This window comes from Somniosus microcephalus, chromosome 31, assembly GCF_052327205.1.
Source record: "Somniosus microcephalus isolate GS21.2 chromosome 31, FLI_Smic_1.0, whole genome shotgun sequence".
NCBI lineage: Eukaryota > Metazoa > Chordata > Chondrichthyes > Squaliformes > Somniosidae > Somniosus > Somniosus microcephalus.
In genome coordinates, this window is record NC_141017.1 from 12,710,462 (window position 1) to 12,737,589 (window position 27,128).

Sequence of the window (27,128 nt, forward strand, 5' to 3'; positions counted from 1 at the left end):
AGTATACAAATTCAAGTTGTTTGTCAGGCAGTGTCTGTCCTTTCTGAAACCATATTGGCTGCAACTTACGATAGCAAAATACTGCAGATGGTGGAAATCCGAAATAACAACAGAAAACGCTGGAAAAACTCAGCAGGCCAGGCAACATCCGTGGAGAGAGAAACAGTGTCGACGTTTCGGGTCAAACCCTGCTGCTCACGATGTGGTCTCCTCTACACTGGGGAGACCAAACGCAGATTGGGTGACCGCTTTGCGGAACACCTCCGTTCAGTCCGTAAGGGGGACCCCGAGCTTCCGGTGGCCTGTCACTTTAATTCACCGCTCCATTCCCACTCAGACCTCACTGTACTCGGGCTCTTGCATTGTTCCACGGAAGCTCACCGTAAACTCGAGGAACAGCACCTCATCTTCCGATTAGACACTTTACAGCCTTCTGGACTCCATAGCGAGTTCAACAATTTCAGATCATAACCTCGGCCCCCATTATATTTTTATATTTTTTATCCACACTTTTGGTTTCTGCCTTTTCCTTTTTTTCTTCTCTCTCCCACATGGCAGCTGTCTCTCACTCTGCCAGCGCATTTCACACTTCATCTCGAGCCATCCTTTGTCTCTTTACCTGTCCTATTACCATCTCGTCTCGCCTTGAATATCTCTTAATGTCTCTTCTTTCATCCCCGCCCCCATTTCCCAGCCCCCAAATTGCCTTTTAATCTGTTTCATTTCCTGCCTTTTTTTCTCAGTCCTGATGAAGGGTTTCGACCCGAAACGTCGACTCTGTTTCTCTCTCCATGGATGTTGCCTGGCCTGCTGCGTTTTTCCAGCGTTTCCTGTTGTTATTTTGGCTGCAGCTTAACTAGGTTATTTTCAAGTAGATAATTCTCAATTTACTTCCTAATGACCAATTGCATTATTTTGCTGGCATCTGATGCAAGACTAACGGATTTATAGTTACCTGGGCTTGTTTTACCACCTATCTTGAGAATAGATGTAGCTATAATTCAGCTGAAGCTTCCAGAGCTGAGAATAGTGACTGCACAACTTGTGGTGATTCAATCAATAAACAATTGGCCACTTTATTATGTCTGGAAGAAATTTTTCTCCAAAGTGCATCTCCACAATCCTAAACTGGGGTAAAGGGAAGGTGCTGTAGGTTTTAACTGAACTCTCCAGAATAAACGGAACAGTTCACCATTCGCATAAAAGATACTTTAAAGTTAAGAGGGGAACATCTGGTGGACTAAATGATCATTGTGAATCCGCCAGAATTCCACTTAATGAATAGTGATGAGGGACAAAGTTCCGTTCTTAAATGTGGAGATTGAGTTAATTTGTTAAGCAAAAGAGAATTTCATCATTTGTACTTCGATCACAATGAAAAGTAGGTCTTCGATGTATCTGAATCTTGGACAATTAGGGTATTTGTGAATGCCTCATGGCAAGAGCTCCATGAATGGTATAGCTCCTACAAATACTATCTATAATCCTATCTATTAATATAATAAAACTAGTACAGTAGCACACACTTCCTGTCTGACACACATACTTCCTGTGCTACACTTCCAGTGTTGTACTTTGGCATCGCATTTATTTGATTGGCTGAAATTTCATATTCACAACATGGCAACAAATCAAAAGTGAGCAAAGCTACTCGAAACCTGGTATTGAGGAAGTACTAACCACACATGGAAACACTGGATCAGATATAAACAGTCAACAGAACGGACCGAAAGGAGAAAGGGAGCCAAATTGCTGAGAATTTTTTGTTCCCTCAAATATTGAAAATAATGTTTGTCACATAATAATCATAGAAATTACATATTTCACAATAACAGGATTAAACATATGTATAAAATTATCTTTAGGTACCTTAATTTAATGTTTTTACTGAGACCTGAGCCTCTCTTGATAAGCCTAGGTTTTAAGTAATATGCTCCCTACAGCAATCACTGTCAGCGTCTCCCGCACGGCAGCACTACTATTCTCTTTGATAGCTGTGAAGCCTGTCTGCCCTTGGCTTATAACAGTGATTGGGGGTTGGGGAAAGTTGGTCCCCATTGCGGCCATTTCCTGGCACCTTCATACAGGTAAATGTGGCTTCCCAGGCGTCCATGATGCCTGCCTGAAATATTAGGCCCCTTGCATATGCAAATTAGGGGCCTACCGTCTGTTCCGATCCCTTCCTGGAAATTGGTCAAGATCTAGGTGGAGCATGCGCTTTGCATGCTTCGTATAGTCTTTCCAGTTATACGCAGGCGCAACCAGCGATACTTAAAGGAGGCTGCAGAAGAAGGAGTCGGTCAACTTCTTTTTGCTTGCCATCCTGTGGAGCCGAAGGAGCTGGTGTGTTCCTCTCGCGGCTCTCTACATCACCACTGTGGGCCACTGCCTGTGTGAGCAAGCAAGAGATTTGGTGGCTGCAAGAGAAACAGCGACCAAGGCTGGCTGCACGAGAGACTGGTTGAGCGAGTGAGAGAGAGGCTGACTGGCAAAGAGAGTCAGAGGCGATTTCTACTAGAGTGAGCACAAGAGGGGTTGGCTGTGAACGAGAGCGTTAGTGAGGCTGGTTGCAAGAGAGACTGGTAGAGGAGAGGGAGCGAGAGCAATGAGAGGCCAGCTCAGAGAGAAAACAAAAGAGTCTGGCAAAGAGAGACTAAGTGGCTGGCTGAGAGAAGGGATGACAGACAGACAGACAGACAGGCAGAGGCAGAGATAAATCAACAGGGGGCAGAGAGATAAGAGACGGAGACAGACAGGCACAGTGAGTTAGACAGGGACACAGACAATAAGATGTTTAGATTCTATAGGTGCCTGCTTTACTTGTTTAATCATTGTTGGTATGAGATTATTTATGTAGCTATTTATCTATCTGCAGTTGTAGAAAATACCACTGATTTTCTAAGGGCAAATAAATAACACTTAGTTCACTGTCTCTGGGGAGATCTTTTCCAAATTCTTTCACCGGAGATGTGCATCTCTCCCTACTTGCACACTCCAGCAACCTCTACCTGCCCTTCTGCAACAGGATCATCTCTGACTCTTTCTGAGAAACACCATGAAAGATCTGCAGGTGAACTCTTAAACCTGCCGCAACACAATCGCAAAATACTGCGGATGCTGGAAATCTGCAATAACAATGGAAACTGCTGGAAACACTCAGCTGGTCAGGCAGCATCCGGGGAGAGAGAAACAAAGTTCACGGTTCAGGCCGATGACCCTTTGTCAGAACTCATCTGGGGTCACCGACCCGAAACGTTAGCGCGCGCTCTCTCTCTCTCTCTCTGCCTCTCTCTCTGTCTGTGTCTCTCTCTCTGTCTCTCTCTGTCTCTCTCTCTCTCTCTCTCTCTCTCTCTGTCTCTCTCTCTCTGTCTCTCTCTCTGTCTGTGTCTCTCTCTCTCTGTCTGTCTCTCTCTCTCTGTCTGTGTCTCTCTCTCTCTGTCTGTCTCTCTCTCTCTGTCTGTGTCTCTCTCTCTCTGTCTGTCTCTCTCTCTCTCTGTCTCTCTCTCTCTCTGTCTGTGTCTCTCTCTCTGTCTGTGTCTCTCTCTCTCTGTCTGTCTCTCTCTCTCTCTGTCTGTCTCTCTCTCTGTCTGTGTCTCTCTCTGTCTGTGTCTCTCTCTCTCTGTCTGTGTCTCTCTCTCTGTGTCTCTCTGTCTGTCTGTCTCTCTCTCTGTCTCTCTCTCTGTCTCTCTCTCTCTCTCTGTCTGTGTCTCTCTCTCTGTCTCTCTCTCTGTCTCTGTCTCTCTGTCTCTCTCTCTCTCTCTCTCTCTCTCTGTCTCTCTCTCTCTGTCTCTCTCTCTGTCTCTCTCTCTCTGTCTGTCTCTCTCTCTCTCTGTCTCTCTCTCTCTCTGTCTCTCTCTCTGTCTCTCTCTCTCTCTCTGTCTCTCTCTCTCTCTGTCTCTCTCTCTCTGTCTCTCTCTCACTGTCTCTCTCTCTGTGTCTCTCTCTCTCTCTCTCTGTCTCTCTCACTCTCTGTCTCTCCCTCACTCTCTCTGTCTCTCTCTCTGTCTCTCTCTCTGTCTCTCTCTCTGTCTCTCTCTCTCTCTCTCTGTCTCGCTGTCTCTCTCTCTGTCTCTCTCTCTCTCTCTCTCTGTCTCTCTCTGTCTCTCTCTCCCTGTCTCTCTCTCTCCGTCTCTCTCTCGCTCTCTCTCTCTCTCTCTCTCTCGTGTTGCTGCTTGACCCGCTGAGTGTTGCCAGCATTTTCTGTTATTAAACCTGCAGTATGGCTCTCTCAAAAATCACGAATAACGCAAATTTCCAATCAACTGATCAAAAAGCACTCTGCTTCAATTAGAGACATGTTTCTCTCAATATTATAGTTAGTCGTTTTCCAAATGCTATATTTTCTCCTAATCATTTTCAAAAACAGATTAAAGGCTTCTATTTTGGTAAACAAAAAGGCCTACTATTGGCTGAATTTCCTGTTTACATGTTGGCGAGCTTTAATTAACATGGCTTCTGTCAAGAATCTGCACTGCCCTGTGGGGGAATAGCAGGTAATTTATATTGCACTTATTCCCCTGGATATACTGGGCTTATTTGTAACTAGTACCATGGTGGGGAAACAGATAATCGGCTTCCTTGGAAGGTATTTAGCTTGATACTGCTCCCTTCCATGTACAGTATTCATGTCCTTCATCAATACATAGTTCCCCAAATGTTGGTCCAGGGCCTTCTAGCTGGGAGTCTATAGATGAAGGTAGCTTCAACTAGGGACGAGGATTTTGCATTGTTTTCCTTCACTGCCTCAAATTCTTCTGATCCAAGCTAGTGGTCGCGGATGTCCAGCGGCTGAGGGTGTCCAGCGGCTGAAACTTAATTATGTTTTCAGATGAAAAGTGTTAGGGCTGGATTTTATCAATGGAGGCGTGTAGGAGGCGGGACTACGACTTTTGGGGTTGTAGTCCTGCCTCCATCGAGTTGTGGCCAACCCACTCGATCTTCATTTGATTGACCTTGTTGAGCCCGCCCAGCAGGCTCAGCAGGCCAATTAAGGGCCACCCGGCAACAGGTGACGTCACAGATTGACATTTCATCTGTCAAGAGCTTTTGACAGATGAAATATCAGCGTTTGACAGCTCTTTGAAGCTGTCAAACACTGACCATCTGTACACAAAGTTAATTCCTTCCCCTCAGGCTGATTTAGAGATCTCTCCAGAACAGAAAGCTGAATGCTGCAACTTTTGACAGCTGGCGGCCATTCTGCTTTCTGTGCCGGTGAGATGAGGGACTCCCGAGACCTGAAGGAAGGAAGCCTGTAAAGGTAAGTAAAACTTTTTTAAACACTTTACATGCACCAAACACCTCTGCACTCGTGTACCCATCACTCACCTGAACACCGGACATCTCGAACCCTCCAAGTCCTTCAGCCCGACGGTCCGCCTCACTAACTTGGCGTGGTTTGGAATCATCAGGAAGCCCACACTTCAGGGATAAAAATAGGGATTAGGCTAAAAACTGCCTGTTAACTACCCGTTAACAGGCAGTTAATTGGCACTAATCCCCTTCCCGCCTCGGGGAGGCGGCTCCCAGCACAGGTCAGGTACCTGCCTCCATGGGGGCGGGATGGATTCGTGCCCCCTGATTTCGCGATTTTAACCCCCCACATGCCTCCAATCCCGCCTCAACGGCCCGACGAAATTCGAGCCCTGATGTTCCAAATATGAGACCTTAGAAGTCAAAATACCTCTTACTAAAATATTGGAGAAGACCTGTTTTACTTTGCACAGAATGACCTGTTAACATGATCTCAGGAATATAAGTCTTAGAAATATTTGAGTTCTGACAATGCAATTTTGTTACTTACCGCAAAAAACTGCCGCCTGTGGCTATTTGCAAATAGTCTTTCTTAGCTTAAACTTTTTTCATTTTTGTTTCCATCTTGCAGTTGGGAATACTTGAATCGGAATCAAAGTGTGTGATGAATGTCTGACATGAGGGAGACAAATATTTAGTGCAGGACTGTGTTAATTCGTATCAAAGCAATAGTTGAGCTTTCAATGGTTTGTTAGGTGTAATATATAGAGCTTTACTTAACAATCTATCCTTTTAGCATCGACTGTTCGCTAAGCCATATGATGGCATGATCTTGGGACGTATATGCTCTACTAGACCGTATAAATAGGGTAACGTTTTACCTTCTCACCCTGTTTAGTTTCAACTGTTCCCTGCCCTGCCTCAAGAAATGACATTTAATTCTGAACGTGATGCTAAACTGATCAAATCTGTTTGCTTTCCTTGCTTAGTGGAGTGTTGTGTCCAATTCTGGGCACCACACTTCAGGAAGGATGTCAATTCATTAAATATATTCAAGAAGGAGTTAGATATATTTCTTAAGGCTAAAGGGATCAAGGGATATGGGGAGAAGGCAGGGACAGGGTGCTGAATTTGGATGATCAGCCATGATCGCATTGAATGGCGGAGCAGGCTCGAGGGGCCGAATGGCCTACTCCTGCTCCTATCTTCTATGTTTCTATAAGACCTTGGCGAGGGAGCAGAGGAGATTTACTAGAATGGTTCCAGGGATGAGGGACTTCAGTGATGTGGAGAGACTGGAGAAGCTGGGGTTGTTCTCCTTAGAGCAGAGAAGGTTAAGGGAAGTAAAAACAGAAATTGCTGGAAATGCTCAGCAGGTCAGGCAGAATCTGTGGAGAGAGAAACGCAGTTGACGTTTCAGCTCGGTGACCTTTCGTCGGCCTCCTTTTGTGCTGTAAGATTCAGTGATTACTTACATGGCTAATAGATGGCATAGCATGGTCAGCATGCAGAATGAAAAGACTGGCATGGCTGAATAAGGTATGGTGGGGTGAACAGATTTGGTCTGATATAGAAGCATAAGGTTAAATGTTTAAGACCCACTTTAAACCAGTGACACTCAAAACTCTTCATTTTTTTGTTTCACTTCAAAGGCGAAAACGACGTAACTTCAGCAAACAGGCCACAGAAGTCCTGAACGAGTATTTCTACTCCCACCTGAGTAACCCCTACCCTAGTGAGGAAGCCAAAGAGGAACTGGCAAAGAAATGTGGTATCACAGTGTCACAGGTACAGCCTACTCTCCCAGCTTCAGCCTGGGGCTCGCCTGCAGCCCACATCCACAGATATCACTACACATTCCCCTCAAGCCAGCTTGGAGAAACAAGCAAAACAACAAATGTAGGAGAAAAGCTTAATATGTAAAATGTGCTTCTATATCAGTACATATGTTTGATCTATCTGCCAGGGATTCCGGGAAAATATATTACGAGATATTGTACAATATTAAATTAATGGTTGCTGGCTGCTCTTTTTGACACTGCAGTTATGCATTATGACTTTTGCTGTAGCCCAACATAGAGCGAGGTTCGAAACACTTTCCTAAGATTTTTTTATGAATGACTTTGTTTCCCCGAACACAAAGCTGGTGTGATTATAGTATAGTATGCTGGTATTCGAGACCAAGTCTAAATCAAGTGTAACCTTGTGTATGAACAGTGCCACTCTCCCACAGGGATTGTCGACTACCTCTTCTAGCCAAACCTTAACATTTTTTATATTTTACATCAATTAAAGTGTCATAATAAAGCCTTTGCTCCTGCTCTGTATGTAAATATATTCATGATTGAGATAACAAGGGCTTACACTTGCAGTGAAGGTAAAAGCGTGTTAATGTTTTGCCATTCTGAGTTGCTGAGAATGCTCTGGTCATTATTATGTGCCATATACTGTTACATACCTGCCAATTCTTCCAGGGCCAGTGATTTTCCTGTCTGCTCATGCTACCATAACTTAAGTGTGAAACTTTCATGTGTTTGCTGGGCCCAAGCCTTTATTGCTACAGTAGCTGCATATTAAGGGTGAAAAAGGGTAGTGACTTCAGGTATCAGTGTGCACAACATCGACACCTAATCTCAGTCTCCAGGTAGCAGATTCAATATGTTAGAAATGCCATCACTTAAAGCGATCGATGCAGGGTCTGTTATTTGGCCTCTGTGTGGTTGGAGTAAATGCTTTTTTGTGCCTTCTTCCTCTCTTACACCTCCCTACAACTCAGGTCTCCAGTTTTTTTTTCCACCCAGCTCATAAACTTTAAAATGCTGGCAGGTATGATTTTGGCCACACACATTATTTTTTTTTGTTGCTAAATTGCATTCCTTTGTGACACATTTTTTGTATTCAGGTGGTTTATCAGCAAAATGTTGACCATTTTGGGATTTATAAATTGTACTGGTAATGTCAAAATTAAAACGAGTTGAAAAGAATAAACCTGATACGGCATTTTTGTTAAAAATGGTACATTGCAAGCCTCCTAATGGAAACAGGTCTTTGGCGAGCAGACCTTCCCCTTTATCCAGTCATTCTGTTAAGCAAACACTGCTGAATGTGTGAAGAGTGAATCGATGTGTGAAGAAATTTTCTCTTAATTTAAATTAGCCTAACTTGGAGATATCTCATTTAAAGAAAAAAATCTGTGTTTTCAGAACTAGAAACAATAGATGGATTAAATTTACGGTATGAGACCCAAGTGCTAGCCCTCCAGTGCAATTGTGTTTTCATTTTGCATTATTTAATTATTTAAGTCATGGTGTTCTTTACCAGTGCAGATTACTATAGAGCAGGCTGCCATATTGTGACATGATTATTCCAGTTTGCAGCACTATCTTGTAATATTATGATGCCACAACACTGTATGTTATCAGGCAAAGGTAAATGAAATAAAATGCATGCCTTAAATGTGAGCTGAAATTCTTGTTTCTGTGGTAACGGAGTCCCTGGTTCACTGTAGTGTGATTGCTAACCTGCTCTGGGCAAATGGTGATTGCAGCCTGAAACATTGCTGGGTTTGTCGTCCTGGCAAGGTGTTTGATATTCCCTGGAATATCCACTGCACAAATTCACAAAGTGGACACACATTGGGAAAGAGGACTGTAGCTGCTTGTTGCTGTCCCAGTAAGATGTGACGGAGGGAGACCAAAGTGTCTGTGCCGGGTTTATCCTGCATCATCACTGGTGAAGGGCATTCTACCAAACTTGACAAAGACTTCAGATAAGCAGATCCCATCAAAGTCGTTCACTCGCCATTGGAGGAGCGCAGTGGGAATCTCGGGAAATATTATTTTTCTGTTTGTGTTTAGGGTACTTTTCTCATAGTGACGTTGCAAACACCAGTTTCTGTTGAAATTTTGCTTACTTTTTAAAGGTCTGAAATTGTTAAAAATTGGCCAAAAATAAATATAATTTCTGGCATACTTTAGAAAACATAGACTTTTCCTTTAAGTCACGTACCTGGTGTAAGAATATTTTAACAATTTTTATCAGGCAAATTATTTAAAAAAAACACAAATGCCATATCAGGTCTATGCTTTGGAGCGATATATGTTTTTCTATTAGATATTACTGTGCATTTTCTTATGAATATGAATATTCTTTATTTTGAGTCCCAGTGTACCCAATTACCAGAGCTTTTGATATATAATTCATGGAAGGAAGAAAAGCAGATGATGCACTGCTACCTGGAGCAGTGTGAGCTCCCATTATATAAGAGCAGTTATTTGAAATAAGATGAATTTCTTCGTCACCTTTGTAGATAATATTCCATTTAAAAAAAAATGAGCTTTTTGCAATTCTGGCTGCACGTTAACAAGTAGCAGGAGATTAAGTGTCCTGGTATAGGAAGGGGAAAATAGTTCAACCCAAGAATCCCCCATGTGCCTCCTATGAACTCTTTACAGAACGGGATCAAGGCTAGGAGGCAATTGGGAATGATCTATGGCATGATCTGAAGAGAGGGAGTTTTTTTTTAATGAGCAGATAATGAGGAAAGATGACGTACACAATAGATACTTGTGTCAAAGAGGAAAAAATAGTAAAAGTGGAGTGGCTTCCAGATCTGGCCTATCAAAAAATAGATCTTTTGGATATTTGTGTATATATAGATATAAGGCCAGTGAAAGCATATTACATGCTCCTAGCTGTCTTCTGTAGGATTTTTGCCGGTCATTCGAGTTTCTGTACCTTTCATTACTGACAAGTTTCGCCATGTATCGCGTAGCAGAAAGGGGTAACTCATGAAAAAAATAGTATATGGTTTAATATGACAGAAATGAATTGTGTTTTATCCGGAGCAACCACTATCCTGTTTATTTTATGGCTGTAATATGTACAAGAACCATATGCCTCTTATTATTCTTCAGTAAATCTCTCTCATCCCATTCCCTGACTCCATCATAAACTTTAGCATTATAGTGTTGTAAAACACCTCTTCCTGTCACATGAGCTCCACATAAATAGCCTGGGGCACAGTAAGGATAGTTCGTGGTGATAATGGGAAAGTCAAATTCCAAAACGCAAACTGCGGAAAAGCTAAGCAATCTGATCTATCGATATAGATTTACTGTTTAACAGTGAGTGTCACTCTCGGCCAATTAAAATGTGTAATGCCAAAGAAACAAAACGCAAATCAAATGGTCACTGATGAGCAATGCAGGAAAGTTATTCATCCCAAAAAACAGAACGGAACCATTCATATTGCACAAAATGTTTTTTCAAAAACTTTTCATTCACTATCTTTTCCCCTTAGCTAGCAGGCTCAAAACAAAAGCCCCCATTTGCCAGTGTAAGACCCAGGTGATTTTAACTCCTGGGCCTCATTTTAATATGATTGATGGGCTGCCCACGTGATCATGTCGGGAAACGAGCAGCCCGCCCATTTTCACAGCGCAATTTCCGGAAGGCTGCCCAAGGCTTATTTAAAGCGGAAATGCACCTCTTAAAGCGAGGTTTCATTCCCCGATGCCAGATTTCTTTGCAACGGTGTGGAGAGACTTAGCTTTGCAGTAGTGAGCCGCAGGGCTGCTGCCAGGTTTTCAGATGCCTCCCTGGAGGTCTTCGTGGTGGTCAGTGTAAGGAGGGAGGTACTGTTCCCCAGCTCCCACAGGACCATCCCCAGGTCCACTCTCCAGCAGGTCTGGACAGAGGTGTCTGACGAGGGTCAGTGCCGGCAGCATCACCCCCGGGACCTGGCTTCAGTGTAGGAAGAGGTTCACTGACCACACAAGAGCAGCAAGGGTGAGTACAGCTCTTCATCTCTCTCAACAACATCAGCCAACATTCCTTTCACCTCCTTCCCCAGCATGCCAAACACACTCCCCTCTCTGCTCTCTTCACACCCTACACTAACTTCATTCTCTTCTCGCATCCTAGCATTGCACAACCAGAAACTCCTCCCAGCATTCTTTACTCACTTCACATTCCACAAACTTGGCTTGCCGCTCATCACTTTCCCCATCCACATTCCATTTTTCTACTACTCCAGCTCTCAGCACATGCATTATATGCATAAGCCCTAAACAGCTCCACTTACCTTTTCAAACGCCACTCACACACTCACGCCTACTCTTTCTGCAGGACTAGACAGCACATAATGCTGGAGAGGACGAAGACCAGTATCTAATAACTCTCGCCCAAACAGAGCAGGAATCCCTGGAGATCACTGGGGAAGGTGAGGCTGGCGTATTATCTGAGCAGGGTGCCTGCATATTACTTGTAACTCTTCACTAGCCTCAGGAAATATTCAGAAAGTTTCCCAACTGCACGCTGCATTCTGAAGGTTGTCACCTGCAAATGTCCAGTGCCATCCTCACTCTTGTCCTTTTTCTCTTTCCTCTAGGTCCTTCTCGGCCGCAAGAGCTTCCTGCAGAAGACACCTCAGAGGATAATTCTCCTGAAGATGCACCATCAGGCGCTCCTTCCCTCCCAAACACCAGCACAGAGATTCACACTCAGTGTAGTTAGATAGTGAACCAGAGGGGTCTGCACGTGACGGAAACACCCAGCACTGATGTGAAGCAGCAGGTACTGGTGGCAGGGACAGCCCAGGAGACAGCTCGCTGCAGGTGAGGTCCTCTACAGCTCTGCTAGGCAAGACAGAGATGAGGACTTCAGGGGCCCAGCCGTTAAAGGTAAACGGCTTACCTCTCCGAAACAGTTATACCAGGTTTTGGAAGTCCTGCCAAGGAGTTTCAGGACTATGGCTGCGAGTGTAGTGGAGTTCCTTTCTTGTCTGTGTGGTGCCACCTTGCATGACATCTGCACTCTGCAGCCTACTGTGGAGAGTGTGGCCACCTTTAGTGACGCTGCAGCCAGGCTCTCTTAACAGAGTCGGTGTCATCAGTCTTTGCAGCTTTGGTGGAAGGTCGAACGGCTGCCATGCAGACTCTGGGCGTGGCCTTGGAGGGACAGTTGTCCACCTTGGACAGATTAGTGGACTGAATAGTTGGGGGCTTTCAAGGAGTCACTCATCTTCTGCAGTCTGCGCGCCCACAGATCAGTGGAAGTGATGTGCCCTAGCCCCATAGGAGCGGTACATGATACCCTCTCATAGGATGTGAGCACATCTGATCCTTTGCCACCCCCTCATCCAGTACCCACCATGGTGCCAGCAAGTCAGCTGGACCAGACTGCCCTGGTAGTAGCCATGGTACAGCAGTCTGTGACCAGGCCTTCACAGCCTCGACCACCCAGAGCTCACTGGCCACAAGCACCTCAAGGGTCCAATATGAAGAACAACCCCTTCCACCAGCTCTGCTCAGGCCACTGAGGGAGCACCTCAAAGAGCAGTAGAGTTAGGAAGCCTTCTTATAAGAAAGGCACCATGGGTTGACACTTGGTGAAAAATGAATGAAAGGCAATTATTATCTTTACCATTAAATTATTCCCCTTTATCACATTTGGCATTTTGACCTGCAGTGTGGTTTAGTTGCAGTATTTAACTTTGCATTGTCAGTATGTCATTAATTTAGAAGTTGTTTGAATGTTCTTTAATGCAGGATGAAGGTAGTGGTGAATAAGGGCTGTTGATTCAGAGGAACTTTGTGTAGGTTTTCAGGGCAGGGGAGTGAGTAGGTGAGCTGAATTGCTGAGCAATTAAATCATCCTTTGCATCTCTTGTCACAAGGTGTTGAGGTGGCTCGCCTTCTGCTGCTCCCTCGCCTTCCCCTGGGCTTCTTCATCCAATGAGGACTGCTGCTGTTGCTCTCCCTCCTCCAGGTGTAGGCCTCTCTATGACGAGGTTATGCAGGATGCAGCACGCCGCTCTGATGCGGGAGACTCTTTGTGGGGCATATTGTAGGTAGCCCCAAGATCTGTCCAGATTCCTGAACCTCTGTTCAGCAGCCCTGTGATGTGCTCACTAATCATCCTGGTGGCCACTGTGGCTTTGATTATTCTGTGTTGCTCAGTCATGCTGAGTTTTGGAGCGGTGTGATGAGCCACGTGTGTAGGGGATATCTCTTGTCCCCCAGCAGGCATCCTGTCACATTGGCGGAAGGATCGAATATTATGGGGAGGGATTCTGTTGCAGGAAAATTGCATCGTGACAGCTGCCTGGATACCTTGCACCAATTTTCACAGTCCCATTTCTGTGATCGGCCACTAGCTGGAGATTGATGGAGTGGTGGCCCTTCCTATTCACGAATGCTGCTGGCTGGTGCTCTGCTGTACTGATGGTGGCATGTGTGCAGTCAATCACACCCTGGACGCAAGGAAAGCCAGCCACTTCTGCAAATCCCCAAGTTCCCTTGTGTTGATTGTTGAGGTCAGTGGGAAAAGTGATGCTCTGCTCAGCCCTGGTGAAAGGGCATTGGTCACCTGTTTAATGCAGCAATGTTCTGCAGACTGGGAGATGTCCCCTGTAGCAGACTGGAAAGAGCCAGTGGCAAAGATGTTAAGGGCTGTGGTGACTTTGCGAACCACTGGCAAGGCACGGCCCCCTGATTCAGCAGACAACAGGCCCTGTTGCAAGAGGCTGCAAAGGTCAGCAACAATCTGCTTGGTGACAACATCCTCCTCATGCACTGCTTCAGATCGATGCAGGAAAGTGACTCTTGGTGTGTGCTGGGTATGGCCGGCTACGAGTAGCCCCTTACCTTCTGTCTTGGAACAGGCCCGGCAGCTGCTGCTGCTTCTCTTCCTCCAACTGAAACTCTCAATAATAGGACCCGTGATAAGCAGATGGAGTTTACTGAGAGTAAGGAAGGGGAAATAAGTCAGAAAGAAGCAATCAGGTAGCTAGAAACTCTCCTGGCAATCCATACAGCACAATAGCTCACAGATCCTATTACATGCAGGTGAGTGCCCCTTTAAATACTGCTTCAGGGGCTCGGAGACCAGTTTAGGTTTTACTGGCGGATTGGGCGCTGGGCGGGACTTCCATGATTTTGTGTTAAATGGCGCTGGGGTCCTAATTGTGTCAGAGGAACCCGATTTGCATGTATTCGTGAGGCCCCCGCCAGTGGGAACACAGCAGGAGCAGAGCGGTAAGTACTCTGCAGTGATTTTAACCCCCCGCACACCTTGTGAGGACGTAGCTTTTTAATGTTTGTATTACGTGAAAACCTTTAGGGGACTTTTAGCGTGTGGGTGGGCAACGTTAAAAGTCCCCTAAAGATTTTCACGTAATACAAACATTAATAAGCTACGTCCTTCACTATAACATGTTAAACTTGCCACAAAAAATAGTGTTTTGGGTTCCTTTGTTAAATTTTTGGAGTTGATATTCTTTCTACAGCCGTCACTCTGTTCGCTGAGAAGAGTTATTATCAACTACTCCTCAGTGGACAATTCCTGGAATGCACAAGTCTGAACATGTACAGTGTGCAGAATATCTCCGCATGCATCGATCGGTATGGTTCTGTCTGAGCACCTACAAGCATGGCTGTAACAGAATTTAGCCATTTTTAAACCTTTTTGCCTGTGAAAATTTCATACAGAAGCAAATATTCATTTTTTGTTTACTTCGGACTGATTACCCCAGTTATGATTCACTTTGATTGTAGTTTGAATTTAAACACAATTACCTTTTATTGCTTGGGATTTGAAATTAATTATTAATCATAGAAAATATATTTTTCTTACAATCCTAATGCTGGAGTAGGTTTTCTAACCTTATTTTCCTAAATGTTTTGAAAATGAACTGGAATTGAAATTTAAAGCTCATTCCATTGAAATCAGGTGGTAACTCCTATATGTCTGAATTAAAGTATTACACTTTGTTAGACCCAAAACCACCTTTAAATGCTATATGGTTCAGTGTCATAGCCTGAAACTGACAGTCATTCCAATTTCTAAAGTTTCTGACCAAACAACGGTTAAATTCTGAAAGGCCTAAACCTCTGTTAACTTAACTTTAGATGTCATACTCCAGATGCAGCATTGTTACATGTGTATTACATTGGTATTATGCTACAGCCGTTTCAAAACACAATGCATCTGTTTTACCATGAGCAATGCCACCAGGGATCAGTCAATATATACGGAACACACGCTGAGCTGGAACCTGAAACGCTCAAGCACAATACAATTTACCAAGTTCTCTAACTAAATAACAAACTCCGAATGAGTTGAACCTTTATTTAGTTAACAAAGGTTAGATTCTGTGGCTTTAAAGGGCCGCAGTTTCACTGTAGCAGAATAATATGTTGTTCATTACACGTGCACTACATTGGTATTACACGCCAACCCTTACAAAGCAGTGCATCACGTTTTATCATGAGCAGTGCCACCAGGAATCAGCGAATATATAGGACACTGGGCTTTCCTTCATATAGGAATAGATTTTCATCATTACCGCCAGACCCATCACCAGCAGCTAACGAGACAACTACGACTCACTTCAAGTACCTACAATTACCCACACGTCACAGTCTGTCTGTGAAAACCGCATTCTGGAGCAAACGCCCATCATGCATTGATATTCCCTGCCGGTAATCCATGCAATATATGTCCGAGTGGGAGCATAGTGAAGCAATGGCTGTAATTATGAGATTACGTAGAATATACAGCCCAGAAACAAGCTACTTGGCCCAACCAGTCTGTGCTGCTGTTTATACTCCGCACCAACATTCCCTCTAATCTGCAGGTCCCACGCAGCCTGGGACCGGCTTTTCCAATATTAAGTTTCGTGCATGCATGAAACTGGGCCACGCAGCCAAAAAAAAATGAAGAGGAACATTGCTCCCTCCACACGAGTCTCCTCCCATTCCATCTACCTGATCTCAGCCTTTCAGCGTATCTTTCTATTCCCTTTTCTCTCATGTACTCGTCTAGTTTCCTTTTGAAAGCATCTAAGCTATTTGCCTCAACCACTTCGTGTGGTAGTGAGTTCTACATTCTCACCACTCTCTGAGTAAAGACATTTTACTGTATTTCCCTATTGGATTTATTAGTCTTGTATTTATGGCCCCTAGTTTTGGATTCTCTCCACATTTACCCTGTCCAACACATTCATAATTTTAAAGATCATATCAGGTCACATCTAAGTTGTCTTTTCTGAAGAAAAAACGCCCAACCTGTTCAATCTTTCCTGATAACTGTATTCTCTCAGTTCTGGTAACGTCCTTGTAAATCCTTTTTGCACTATCTCTCGTGCTTCTATGTCTGTTTTATAGTATGAAGACCAGAATTGTGCACAGTACCCTAAAGTGTGGCCTGTCCAAGGTCTGATATAAGTTTAACATAATTTCACTACTTTTGAATTCTATACCCGTAGAAATAATTCCCAGTGCTTTGTTAGCATTTTTAATTGCTTTGCTGGCCTGCGATGCTGCTTTTAATGATTTGTTCACCTGTATCCCTAGATCCCTTTGCTCTTCTACCCCATTCAGTTTCTTATTTTCTAAGGTATAGGTTATGTTTCTATTTTTCTTACCAAAGTGCATCACCTCACATTTATCTATGTTAAAGTTCATTTGCCACTTAACTGCCCAGTCTAATGTTGTCTTGTATTATATTGCATTTTTCCTCAGTGTGAGCTATACCCCCCCAGTTTGGTATCATCTGCAAATTTTGATATTGAATTACTTATTCCTAAGTCTAAATCATTAATGTAACTTATGAATAACAGTGGTCCCAGCACTGATCCTTGTGGAACACCGCTTTCTATCTTCCTCCAATCTGAATAACTACCCTTTATCCCTACTCTCTGCTCTTTTTTAGCCAATTCGCTATCCATTCAGTTATTTGTCCCCTGACTCCACATGCCCTAAGCTTTGTCATCAGCCTACTGTGTGGTACCTTTTCAAAGGCCTTTTGAAAATCCAAGTAGATAACATCTACTGCATTACCCTTGTCTACTCTTTCCGTTACCTCTTCAAAGAATTCTGTCAGTTTAGCTAAGCATGACTTAGCCTTTTGGAATTAATGGTGACTATTACATTTTCTGTTTCTAGATGCTCGTCTATCATGTCTTTTAATATAGATTCCAGTATCTTTCCTACCACTAGCATTAAGCAGACTGGTCTGTAGTTCCCATCTCCCTTGTTCTATCTCTCTTTTTGTATATAGGAACAACATTAACTGTTTGTTTTTCCTGAAGACTGCATTACAAGGTAGAGCATTAGCTTTGGAACCTTTATTGAGTTATGTTTTAGCAGGAGAATTTTCAAGGGCTTACATATACAGACACACAGAAAAACATAGGAAGCAAGAGACAAGTTGTTTTCAATTTGTCAGGGTTTTTAAATTCATTCATGGGATGTGGGCATCGGTGACGAGGCCAGCATTTATTGCCCATCCCTAATTACCCTCGAGAAGGTGGTGGAGAGCAGCCTCCTTGACCTGCTGCAGTCCGTGTGGTGAAGGTACTCCCACGGTACTGTTTGGGAGGGAGTTCCAGGATTTTGACCCAGCGACGATGAAGGAGCAGCGATATATTTCCAAGTCAGGATGGTGTGTGACTTGGAGGTGGTGGTGTTCCCATGCGCCTGCTGTCCTTGTCCTTCTAGGTGGTAGCGGTCACAGGTTTGGGCGTTGTATGTGAAACATCATAAACAACCCCAAACTTCAAAGTGGAAGCTTTATATTTTCTAATGTATACCAAATATTTATAGCAGCTGCATTTTATTTGTTTAAGCTGAGAACTTGAAAACCAGGATTGCTCCTAGAAACAGATTAATATATGTAACTGTGGGTTTTACTTGTCTTCCTGTAGTGAACCAGGGAAATACTATTCATTCTCCAGGAACCAAGCAAGAACAGTTGTATCAGTCTGTCTGAGGAGAGCTCTTCCAAACTTCTTTCCAAATCTGTAACCGGAGATGCGTATTTCTCCTCCACTTCCGCACTCAACCTCTCAGCCACCCTCCCTTGCAGCAGTGTAACTAATCTCTGACTCACTGAGCAATGCCGTGGGAGATCTGATAGTTAAATTGCCATTTTTTGTGAACGGTTTAGGCTGTAAAGAAACAATTTGTTTTGATGGTTGCGTAAACCACCAGCACTTGCTTTGTATCGCACTTTGTCATTCTTTATTCTATTTTGTAACATAGCACTGAGCTTAGATGATCCCAGGCGGTCCATTTATGAGGGCTGTCTGAAGCCAACATGCCATGACTGCCTTGAATTCCTTCCTAGAGATCTGTTACTTTCTCTAATGCATGCAAAATAGAATTAGAAGTAGCAGCATTTTAAAATCTCTGGCTTGCTGGCCATGAGTCTGTTATTCCTTTGTGTGTGCTGCATGGAGCGATGGAATTGAAAGCATATTAACAGCCTTTGCAAGGTAACAGAAAGAAAATGCACCAACACCCATTTCCAGCACAATATTGTGACAAAGCTTTCTGTGTTGTGTTGATATCGTCTGTATATTAACTCGTCAGTGATTTTAAACTGATTTATTTGGCATTGTACACTAGTATTAAAAAACTGTATTTTTCAGTATTTAAAAAATGCAGTATTAGAAAGGTGGTGCACTATGCAGGGGAAATAAATTAAGAAGCAAGTTATAAGTTAACATTTCAGTACTTTCAGATGGTGAATATCAGCGGCATAACTAAAACCGCCTATTTCCACCTCTATAACATCGCCCGTCTCCGCCCTTGCCTCATCTGTTGCTGAAACCCTCATCCATGCCTTTGTTACCTCTAGACTTGACTATTCCAACGCACTCCTGGCTGGCCTCCCACATTCCACCCTATGTAAACTTGAGATCATCCAAAACTCGGTTGCCCGTGTCCTAACTCGCACCAAGTCCTGTCCACCCATCACCCCTGTGCTCGCTGATCTACATAGGCTCCCGGTTAAGCAATGCCTCAATTTCAAAATTCGCATCCTTCTTTTCAAAACCCTCTATGGCCTCGCCCCTTCCCTATCTCTGTAAGCTCCTCCAGCCCCACAGCCCCCCGAGTTATCTGCGCTCCTCTAATTCTAACCTTTTGAACATCCCTGGTTATAATCGCTCAACCATTGGTGGCTGTGCCTTCTGTTGCTTAGGCCCTAAGCTCTGGAATTCCCTGCCTGAACGTCGCCACCTCTCTACCTCTCCTCCTTAAAACCTAAGCTTTTGGTCATTTGCCCTCATTTCTCCTTATGTGGCTCGGTGTCAAATCTTTGTCTTATAACACTCCTGTGAAGCGCCTTGGGATGTTTTACTATGTTAAAGGCGCTATATAAATACAAGTTGTTGTTTTTTGTTGACTCTATTGTTAATAGTACTAAAGATATTGCACTCAATTCTACTGGAGTAATCTCCACTTATGATCAATCAAGACCAAGTTTGTATAAAACATTTTTTTGTATATAAACCTAATCTCATTCACCGTAATGTAAAGTATATTCAGATTAATTTGGTAAAATCAAAATCTACTTCTGCTGTTGATGCAGTAACCATTCGAGTGAGACTATGGATGGATACAGGGATAGGTAATACGACGACCCTTTTTGCACATGGCTATTGTAACAAGTAAGACGATACTAACAGGTTTTGTTTGGGAATGCAGCAGGGAAACTTGCCCAATCCCATACAAACGTATGAAAAGGTCAGGGAAACACCATTCGGTCCATTACACCTGCTCCATCGAAACATAACACAGACATTTACACCATCCAGCCTTCACCCTAGTCACAGTCTCCTGGGAGAAATTGAAAAAAGCCCCAAGGCCAGTTTACGTCTGGGAAATTCCTCTCTGAATTGCCTAAGGCATTCAATCAATAAAATATTAGCGGACATCTTTAACACACTAATGGTCAATGAATTGCTTAGTGTATTCAGGGAGACTTACTCTCTTAATATTTTAATTAAATTGCACCCAACTAAAATAACTGGGTTAATGACTTTGTTAAAATAGTAGAGAGAGGAATTTCTAGGTTAGTTACTTCAGCTTGATTTGACGATGCTTTCTATACATTACGCCCTGGAGTTTCCGCTCGGTTGTGCAGTTTGTTTCGGCGCAATTCGCCTGAAATCGGCGTAACCAACCCAAGTTTGGAGATTTTTAAGCGCAAAATACATTCAGAGCAACTTGAGTTTTCAGGATCTTTAGTACTGGCCACACCCCCAGGAGGAATGAACTACCCGTGGGAGTTTCCGCTAATTGCGTTGTTTGCAGGCCTTCGAGGAGGCTCTTAAAGTTAAGCTGGATCTTTTGGGCACAAGGACACTGATAGGCATGTTTTAAAAGCTTTTGAATACAATTTTTTTTAATTTACTAAGAAATTGATTATAGTACCCCCACCCAATATAACTAGGAAATGATTATGTATATTTTTAAAGAAATTTTCAGTAATTTAAAATTGGGTTACTCCCAGGTGGTGGACTGGACTCGCTGATTAAAAATGCTTCTTGTTTTGTGATGAACCCGTTTACAGCTGCATTCATCAAACTGCACCTCGTTACCACTCTTAAATATAGCACATTTGTTTTTAAATTATGTTTTAGAATGCTGCCCGATTGCACTGGTTCATTGCAGATTTTACATTCGGCAATATACAAAGGAGTTTGAGCGGAAACTCGAGGGGGAAAAAAACCTTTTCAAAACGGGCGCAAATTTGACATATTTTGCACCCGTCTGCCGATTGTGCCCAAAACGGAAACTCTACCCCTACCTTTTCTTCTTCAGTGAATAATTGAAATGACTGTTGACTGCTACTGGCTACAGTAAAATTCTAATAGCAAGTTGGATAACAATCCCTGCTTTTAATTCTTAATTACATGAATGACAGCTTTGAGGTGGAGCTCTCTCTTTAGCCTCTTCCAGTGTTGAAGTTTTTATTACAATTGGGTATTTTATAGTAATTTGTAGGAGGTTGATGAAGCTTGCCAGGCTGGTGGTGGTTTAGTATGTCTCACTAGCCCTGTAGCTGTTGATGGCTGGCCCATCATTTACTTGTAGGCACATCGCTATTTTGAGTATTTAATGTTTTCTATCACTTTTGATGTGCTGAAGTATGATTATTTAAGTTCAGTGAATTTTGATCCATTATTGTGGACTTTCAAACTTTGCAAAACTCACAACAGCAGGGTTGAAACTACTGCTTTTAACACATCCGATGTAATAATTACTGCTTTTATGTGGTTCTTGCAAGACACAGAAGTTCTATAGTGCTTCTTTATACTCAGCCAGAGGCTGTCCCTGTTCTCGCATTGTTTTAGTTCTGTCAGATTGAGTTTCCGAATGAACATATACGAAAAAAGGGAGTTTTGTGCTGGGTGTTTTTCTAACCAGGAAATTCAGATGTTGTATTTGCTGTGAAGAGAACTCTTGATGATTCCCATTCAGTAGTCTGCCTGATGTTTGATTATTTTGTTTGCATCATCGCTATCATAGGAAGAGGAGCAGGCCACTCAGCCCCTCAAGCCTGTTCTGCTTTTCAGTCCATTCATGGCTGATCTGCACCTCAACTCCATGTGCCCGCCTTTGTTCCATATCCCTTGATACCCTTACCCAACAAAAATCTTAGCGATTTCGGGCTTGAGAATTTCATCCACAGCCTTTTGGAGGAGAGAACTCCAGATTTCTACTGCCCTTGCTGTGAAGAAGTGCTTCCTGATTTCACCCCTGAAAGGCCGAGCTCTAATTTTAAGATAATGCCCTCATTCTGGATTCTCTTCGTCTACCCTTTCAAATCCCATAATCATTTTAAATACCTGGATTATATCACCCCTCAACTTTCTGAACTCCAGGGAATACAAGCCAAATTTATGCAGCCTGTCCTCACAATTTAACCCTTTAAGCTCTGATTTAATTCCGGCGAATCTGCGCTGTTCCTCCTCCAAGGTCAATATATCTTTCCATGAGGTTTGGTGCCCAAAACTGAATGCAGTGCTCCAGACGGGGTCTGACCAAAGCTCTCTGCGACTGAAGCATCACTTCCTCACTTTTGAATTCCAACCCCCTTGTGCTAAAGACCAACATTCCATTTGCATTTTTGATTGCTTTTTGTACCTGTGCGTTAATTTTTAGTGATTTGTGTACCTGGACACCCAAATCGCTTTTCTTCACCACAGCGCCTAGTCTCTCACCATTAAGAAATGTTCCAATTTGTCTTTCTTAGATCCAAAGTGATAACAACAACAACATCAACTACTTTTATTTATATAGCGCCTTTAACGTAGTAAAACATCCCAAGGCGCTTCACAGGAGTATTTTAAGACAAAAAATTTGACACCGAGCCACATAAGGATAAATTAGGGCAGGTGACCAAAGAGGTAGGATTTAAGGAGCGTCTTAAAGGAGGAAAGAGAGGTAACGAGGCAGAGTGGTTTAGGCGCTGCTTTACCGGGAGCCAATGTAGGTCAGCGAGCACAGGGGGTGATGGGTGAACGGGACTTGGTGCGAGTTAGGACACAGGCAGCCGAGTTTTGGATGACCTCAAGTTTACGTAGGTTAGAACGTGGGAGGCCAGCCAGGAGTGCGTTGGAATAGTCAAGTCTAAAGGTAACAAAGGCATGGATGAGGGTTTCAGCAGCAGATGAGCTGAGGCAAGGGTGGAGACGGGCAATGTTACGGAGGTGGAAGTAGACCTCACATGTCCCCACATTGAACTCCATCTGCCATAGTTTTGCCAACTCACTTAGTCTGTCTATGTCCCTTTTTAACTTCCTGCTCCCATCCACACAACTTGGTGTGCCTCCCAACGTAATGTCATCTGCAGACTTGGATATACAACTCTCTCTTCCTACATCAAAGTCAATAATATGGCAGAAAGCTGAGGCACCAGTGCAGATCCCTGCGGAATACTACTTGTCACATCCTGCCAATCAGAGGATGAAGCCTGTATCCTTACTATCTCCTACCTTCCAACCAATTACCAACCCATGTCACAAGGTTACCTCCAATTCCGTACCTCCAATTCCGTGCGCTTTCATTTTTGATAATCTCTTGTGCAGAACCTTATCAAATGCCTTCTGAAAGACCATATAGTTAACATCCATAGACACTCCCCTATCCGCCATGCTATTGACCTCCTCTCACAAAATTCAACTAGATTAGTCATACATGACCTACCCTTCACAAATCCATGCTGACTTTCTTTGATCAACTGATATTTGTGCTCAGTCACTCTGCTCCTGATAGATTCCAGTAAAAATTGATGTTAAACTGATAAATCTCTAGTTACCTGGTTACTTCCTCCCTCTCTTTTTAAATAATGGAGTGATATTTGCAATTTTCCAATCCAAAGGCACAATTCCTGAAACTTGGAACTATGACTAATGCAGCGGCAATTTCCTCACCTATTTATTTTAATACCCCGAGGTGGAAACCATCAGGTTCAGAATATTTGTCTATCTTAAGTCCCATTATTTTCTCAATTACTTTTTTCTAAGCTTACATTAAATCCACCAAGTTCCTCCCCTTGACTTATTTTTAGGTTCCTTTGTACCGCTGGTATTTTGTCCTCTTCGCCCACTGTGAAACCGAATACAAAGTACTCCTTTATCAAGTCTGCCGTTTCCTATTATCCATTTTAGTATTACCTACAATCCCCTTTACCACGCTCTTTCTCTTAATATATTCATTAAAATATTTGCTTTTAGCTTTGATCTCCCGAGCAAGTATTTTCATATTCCTTTATGACGCCTCCGATCACTTTCTTTGTATTCCTTTGTTGTTTTTTATAGCTCCATTCGTTCGCTGGATTTCAACTTTTGCTTGCATTTGTGTAAGCCTTTCCTTTTAGCTTGATTCTGTCCCCTACTTCATTTGTTGACCATGGTTGCTTAACTCTACAATGGAGCCTTTGACTTCTGTCTTCTAATACAGAAAAAGTCACTCATATATTAAACTGAGCGTCAGATTTTGTTTTCTCTTTATTCTTGTTTCTTGTTTCCATTCCACTTATCACACAGCTGAATATTCCACTGGTTGCACGTTGCTCCTGAGAGTCTCCGTGTTAGAGGATCCATTATTGTTGAGCGTGGGCAAAGTAACTGGTTTGTTAGGGACAGTAAATAGTGAAAACATTCAATTCCGCATTTTACAGGACTTAGTAAGCAGTGGAATGACACAGTGGCTAATGGGCCTGGCCCTTTCAATAGCCTGGCAGTCAGAGCCAGATGTTGTAGACTCGGAGGAGCATTTTTCAATCTGTGGCATGATTGAATAACATAATTACATGACTAATATGGTAGGCCCTCTTGGGTTGCCAAGGGACAGGTCTGCTAGGATCTTATGGTCTGTTGGAAAAACATGGCTGTTTTGGCCAGTTAAGAGTAACAAAGCATGACTTGCATGATACCCAAGAGGGCGAGGAGGGTAAAATAAATCAGGGGCGAAGGTTATCGTGTGGATTGAAAAACGCTGACATGCAGGTAACTAGACCAAATCATAACTTGCGTTTGGAGCAAATATGACCTTTCATTTGCTTTGAATTAAGTACTTAAACTCATTTTGTTTCAAATTGTTTTAATTGGCAGCACCTCTCTATCTGTATTTTGCACAGAGGTCAGTTTTTGTGTACTGGAAAATTAAGAACAAAAGCAAAACAGGGAGTGCCCTCCATTTGAATCTGGGCAGCTACCGACTGAAATTTTTAACAAAATATTCTTGCTAGGAGCAACTACTTTGGCCTGTTAGTTAGTGAGATACAAGGTCTGAAGCAGATTTGTTCCTCCATAAAAACAGAATTGAGTAGGAATTCACTTTGAATCACCTTTAATGCATCCTCTGCCTCACAAATTCCCATTTGGGGAGAATAGGGGGAATTTTAACATTGGGGGAGTGGGTGGGTGGGGGGGGTTAAATGGGCTAAAAATTAAAGCGCGTCAGGAAGCTGGCTCCAACCCGCCGACTTCCGGGTTTTACTGATGTGGGACAAGGGGCAGGCAGCCATCCCGCTCCCAGGAGACGGGTTGTCATTTTAAATATGTTAATGATGCTGGAAGCCCCAGATTTAACCTGCTTTGCAGGATTTACTGTGGCCGGCCAGGTTTCCTGGACTTCGGGAAACCCGGCAGCTGCAGCAAGGCAAGGACCGCTTCGGGGAGCACTCCTTGTGGGCCAGGAGGAGCAAGAGTGCTTCCCCCTGGCCCTCCAAGCTCCCCCACCAATAGACCCGCCCCTCGGGGTCGGGGATTGGATCCCCCTTGGGATCGGCGCCCCCCGGGGTCGGGGATCGGACCTACAACGCCCTGCGGCCTCTTCCGGAGTGCTCCCCGCCCGACTGGAAGCCAAGCCTCTTAATCAAGCTGACATCCGGGCGGGGAACCTGTTACTGACAGAAGACGCACGCTGTGAAGTTAAATCTCCACACCGTGCGGGGAAACCCAGAAATTTGGGTTTCACCTGCGCTACCGGATCCCCCACTCCCAGCAGATCGGGATGTAAAAATTCCCCCAATGTGTCTGTCTCAGTATGTGGGGCAAGCTATTTTGATTGTAATAAACTAGCACATGAGACTGAAATTAGAATTAGGTCACCCTGTTTCAGAATAGATACTGCCTGGCTGAATGACAATGAATCTTCTATTTTCTTGGCCAACAGAGAATGTTTTCTTAACATTAAAGACCAGGCCACGAGAGTTGTTGCCTTCCCCCATAGCTGCTCAAACAGTATCCTCGAATAGTGAGATGAAAACTGCCCAGTCGGCTACCTTGTTCTTCCTATTAGCATGTACATCTTGATTTTATCATAGAGACATAACGTGACACGGCAGTTCTGTTGGCAGGATTGGCAGTGGTTTCTATATGGTAGATTTTTACTTAGATTCTCTATCTCTGTCGCCAATTTACTGATTTAGGAATCTTTTCAAAATGTGTGCCTTTGAAGGAGTATGATTTCAGAAAAATATGTGTTGTCAGTAAATTGCCAGTAGCATTGCCCAGTCAGCTGGTCAATCTAAGTTTTTTTTTACAAGCAGTTCGATGACAGCACAGGCACGATGGACTGATTAGCCTCCTGTGCTCCATTATTCTATGACCGAGTTGGGAGAATTCGGCCGGAATTTTGCCGGCTCTCAGCAGACGGGATGGGTGGCGAGTCAGCTGTTAAATTTAAAATGATTGACAGCGGGTCGGGAACCCGCTGTCAAAACGTGCACACTGGACTTTCCCAATGTCGGGTCTGCCAGCGCTGAACAGACTCAACAGGCAACGGTGAAGGAGGCAATTAAAATCATTAGTGTGTAGGAATGTCTAGTTCCTATCCAAAAGACTGAGGTCCACTCAGGCGATCAAATAAACGAGGTTTAATGAAAACTAAGAGTTTAACAGATAACTACAGGAGAACATCGAATATAGGTCTAGTCAGTTCGGAGGCTCCACGAGGATTGCTAGGGCGGTCCCGTGGCTGACGTCATCACGTTTTTCCCGCCAGTGGGTCGGGAACCCGCTGTCAAAACGCGCACACTGGACTTTCCCAATGTCGGGTCTGCTGTGATGAACGGCGTGACGTCATCGCGTTTACCCACGCTATTAAAGTGATCGCGCTCTGTACATGTAAACAGTGAAAACAAAGATGCAGACTCAGGCTGTAGCCAACATATTATTAAAGGGAATTATATACAATTGACTGGAGTCCCTTAGTGGCTCCGCCACAAGTGGCTTGTTTACAGCCACTTAACGATGCTTTTTTGTCCCCAGCTTTTTGGATTTGACAAGTCGCCCACCGGTTTCCCGCTGTGCCTAGACCTCGTCTGTGAAGCTGAGGCGGGAGGTCAGTGGCCATTGAATCAGCTGATGAGTTGACAGCTTCAAATGTCAAGTCAAAGCTCCCAGCTGATTGAGATATGTTCCCATAATCACTTGCTTCTCTAAACTGCATTTCCACTACAGATTCAGAATGCTGCAAGTCTTTACACAGGTCTCCATCCAGTCTGACCTCATTACCTCTCCCACCATTGACAGATCGCTTCTGTCATTTCTACTTCACCTACCATCTATT

General features: G+C 43.6%; 1 protein-coding gene across 4 annotated transcripts in view; it reads left to right on the forward strand.

Moving 5' to 3' along the window:
- The window catches only part of pbx4 (pre-B-cell leukemia transcription factor 4), a 340,266-nt gene that overhangs the window by 283,201 nt on the left and 29,937 nt on the right, over positions 1–27,128 (forward strand). For all 4 annotated transcript variants that reach the window (XM_085971522.1, XM_085971523.1, XM_085971525.1 and 1 more), the window contains exon 5: positions 6,906–7,041. In XM_085971522.1, the coding sequence (XP_085827648.1) occupies positions 6,906–7,041 (136 nt within the window). The remainder of the gene's footprint in view (positions 1–6,905; positions 7,042–27,128) is intronic.